The sequence below is a fragment of the Trichoderma citrinoviride genome (assembly GCF_003025115.1).
Source record: "Trichoderma citrinoviride strain TUCIM 6016 unplaced genomic scaffold BBK36scaffold_167, whole genome shotgun sequence".
NCBI lineage: Eukaryota > Fungi > Ascomycota > Sordariomycetes > Hypocreales > Hypocreaceae > Trichoderma > Trichoderma citrinoviride.
Genome location: NW_020194875.1, coordinates 1 through 2,356, shown reverse-complemented (window position 1 = coordinate 2,356; position 2,356 = coordinate 1). Strand labels below are relative to the sequence as shown.

At 67.5% G+C, this 2,356-nt stretch overlaps 1 protein-coding gene across 1 annotated transcript; it reads left to right on the top strand.

The window, feature by feature from the left end:
- On the top strand, positions 1-2,354 carry BBK36DRAFT_1184874 (acetyl-CoA synthetase-like protein; the record flags this gene model as incomplete). The annotated part of the gene is made up of 1 exon (XM_024896416.1): positions 1-2,354. A coding segment is annotated over one exon (2,354 nt), but the record flags the coding sequence as incomplete, so codon positions are not given.
- Between the last annotated feature and the right edge of the window lie 2 nt (positions 2,355-2,356).

Genomic DNA, 2,356 nt, shown 5'->3' with positions numbered 1-2,356 from the left:
TCATTGACACAACAAAAGACCTGGCAGCTCTGTTCGAGCTGCAGGCCCAAGCCACGCCCGATGCCATTGCCCTGGAAGACGAGCACCGCACCCTCACCTACGCGGAGCTCGACAGCCTGACCTGGTCCCTGGCGGACCGCCTGCGCCAGTACGGCGTCGGCCGCGACGACCTGGTGGGCGTCTTGATGGGACGCAGCGCAGACAACGTCATTGCCTCCCTGGCCGCTCTGCGCGCAGGAGGAGCCTTTCTCGTGCTGGAGCTGGCGTACCCGACGAGCCTCCTCCACGATGTCATTGACGACGCGAAGCCCACCGTCATCATCACGCAAAAGGCCCACGCCGCGAGCATCAAGTCCAGCGTAGCGACCATCGTCATCGACCAGCCCGAGCCGGAAGCCGTAGACGGCCACGCGGCCCCCGTCGTAGTCGAGACAAGAGAGCCGCTCCCCGCGAGCGACGACCTGGACCGCCTCGCCTTCGTCTCCTATTCCTCGGGAACCACCGGCAAGCCCAAGGGCATCGCTAACCCGCACCGGGCGCCCGTCCTGAGCTACGACCTGCGCTTCCGCACGAGCGACCTGCGGCCCGGCGACCGCGTGGCCTGCAACGTCTTCTTCGTCTGGGAGATGCTGCGGCCGCTGCTCAGGGGCGCGACGACGGTCGCCGTCCCGGACGGCATCAGCTACGACCCCATCGGGCTCGTCGACTTCCTCGCCGAGAGGCGCATCACGGACACGCTCATGACCCCCACCCTGCTGACCACCGTCCTGTCGCGGCACCCGAGGCTGGGCGAGGAGCTGCCGGAGCTGAGGTCACTGTGGCTGAACGGGGAGGTGGTCACGACGGATCTCGTGCGGCGGGCGTGCAGCGCCCTGCCCAACACTCGCCTCCTTAATGTCTACAGCGCCAGCGAGACGCACGAGATTGCCGTGGGCGACATCAAGACTTTCGTCGACTACGAGGCCCGCGTCTGTCCTGTTGGACCGCCCGTAGACCCCGAGCACATTTACATCCTCGACGAGGCGGGCAACAGGCTCGAGCCCGGTGTAAGCGGCGAGCTGTTTGTCGGCGGCGACCTGCTCGCGAGGGAATACCTCAGCCTCCCCGAGACGACGGCGGCGGCCTTCCAGATGGACCCCTTTGTCAAGAACAAGGAGGGCGCGCGGATGTACCGCACCGGCGACATGGCGCGGATGCTTCCGTCGGGCCTGCTCGAGATCACGGGCCGCGTCGGCGGCATGATCAAGACGCGCGGCTACACCGTCCAGCCCGGCGCCGTCGAAACGACCATTGTCAAGCATCTCGCGGTACGGGACTGCGCCGTCGTTGCCCACGGAGAAGGCCTGCAGAAGCAGCTGGTGGCCTACATCGTCCCTGATACGGAAAATGTTCAGGGTCGCACAATCGTCGTCATCGACGAGTCTGGCCACAGCCCCGTTGCCCGACGTGCCCTCTCCGCCCATCTGGCGCACTACATGATCCCGCCTCTGTGGGTTGAGCTTAAGGAACTGCCCACGCACGCCGTCTCCGGCAAGACGAACCTCAAGGCACTGCCTCCTCCGCCTCGACCACGGACGCCTGAGCAGATGGCCGCCAAGCCGGAGAAGAACGTCACCATCAAGATGGACACCATCGTCAAGATGTGGTCCGCGGCGCTCAACGTCCCCGTCACGAGCATCACGCCCAAGCACGACTTCTTCGACCTGGGCGGCCACTCGCTCATCCTGGCCGATCTCGCCAGCAGACTGACCAAGGCCTTCGGCTTCCCCGTCCCTCTCGGCCCCCTAGCCGGCAACCCGACTCTCGACGGCCACCTCGAAGCCGTCAAGGCCGCCCGCGACGGCCACGCGGAGCAAGTCCAGGCCGACCTCCCCGCCGTCCTCCGCGCAGACGCCCAGCTCCCCGAGGACATCCAGCCGCACGCCGCCGCGCCGCAGATGAAGCGCCTCAGCGACGCCGACACAATCCTGCTCACCGGCTCGACGGGCTACCTAGGCGCCTTCCTGCTCAAGGCCCTCCTGGAGCACACCTCGGCGCACATCCTCTGCATGGTCCGCTTCACCGAGCCGACCGAGGACTGCCGCCCCGCCGGCACCGCCCGCATCCGCAAGAACCTCATCGACCTCGGCCTCTGGAGCGACGCCATGCTCGACCGCATGGAGATTGTCCCCGGGAACCTCGCCCGCAGCCGCCTGGGCCTGTCCCCCGAGGCCTTTGAGGAGCTCGCCTCGCGCGCGCAGGTCATCGTCCACGCCGCGGCGACGGTGAACCTCGTCTACCCCTACGCGGCCCTGCGCAACGCAAACGTCGGCGGCACGAGGGAGATTCTCCGGCTCGCGTCTCGCGGGGGCGCGAC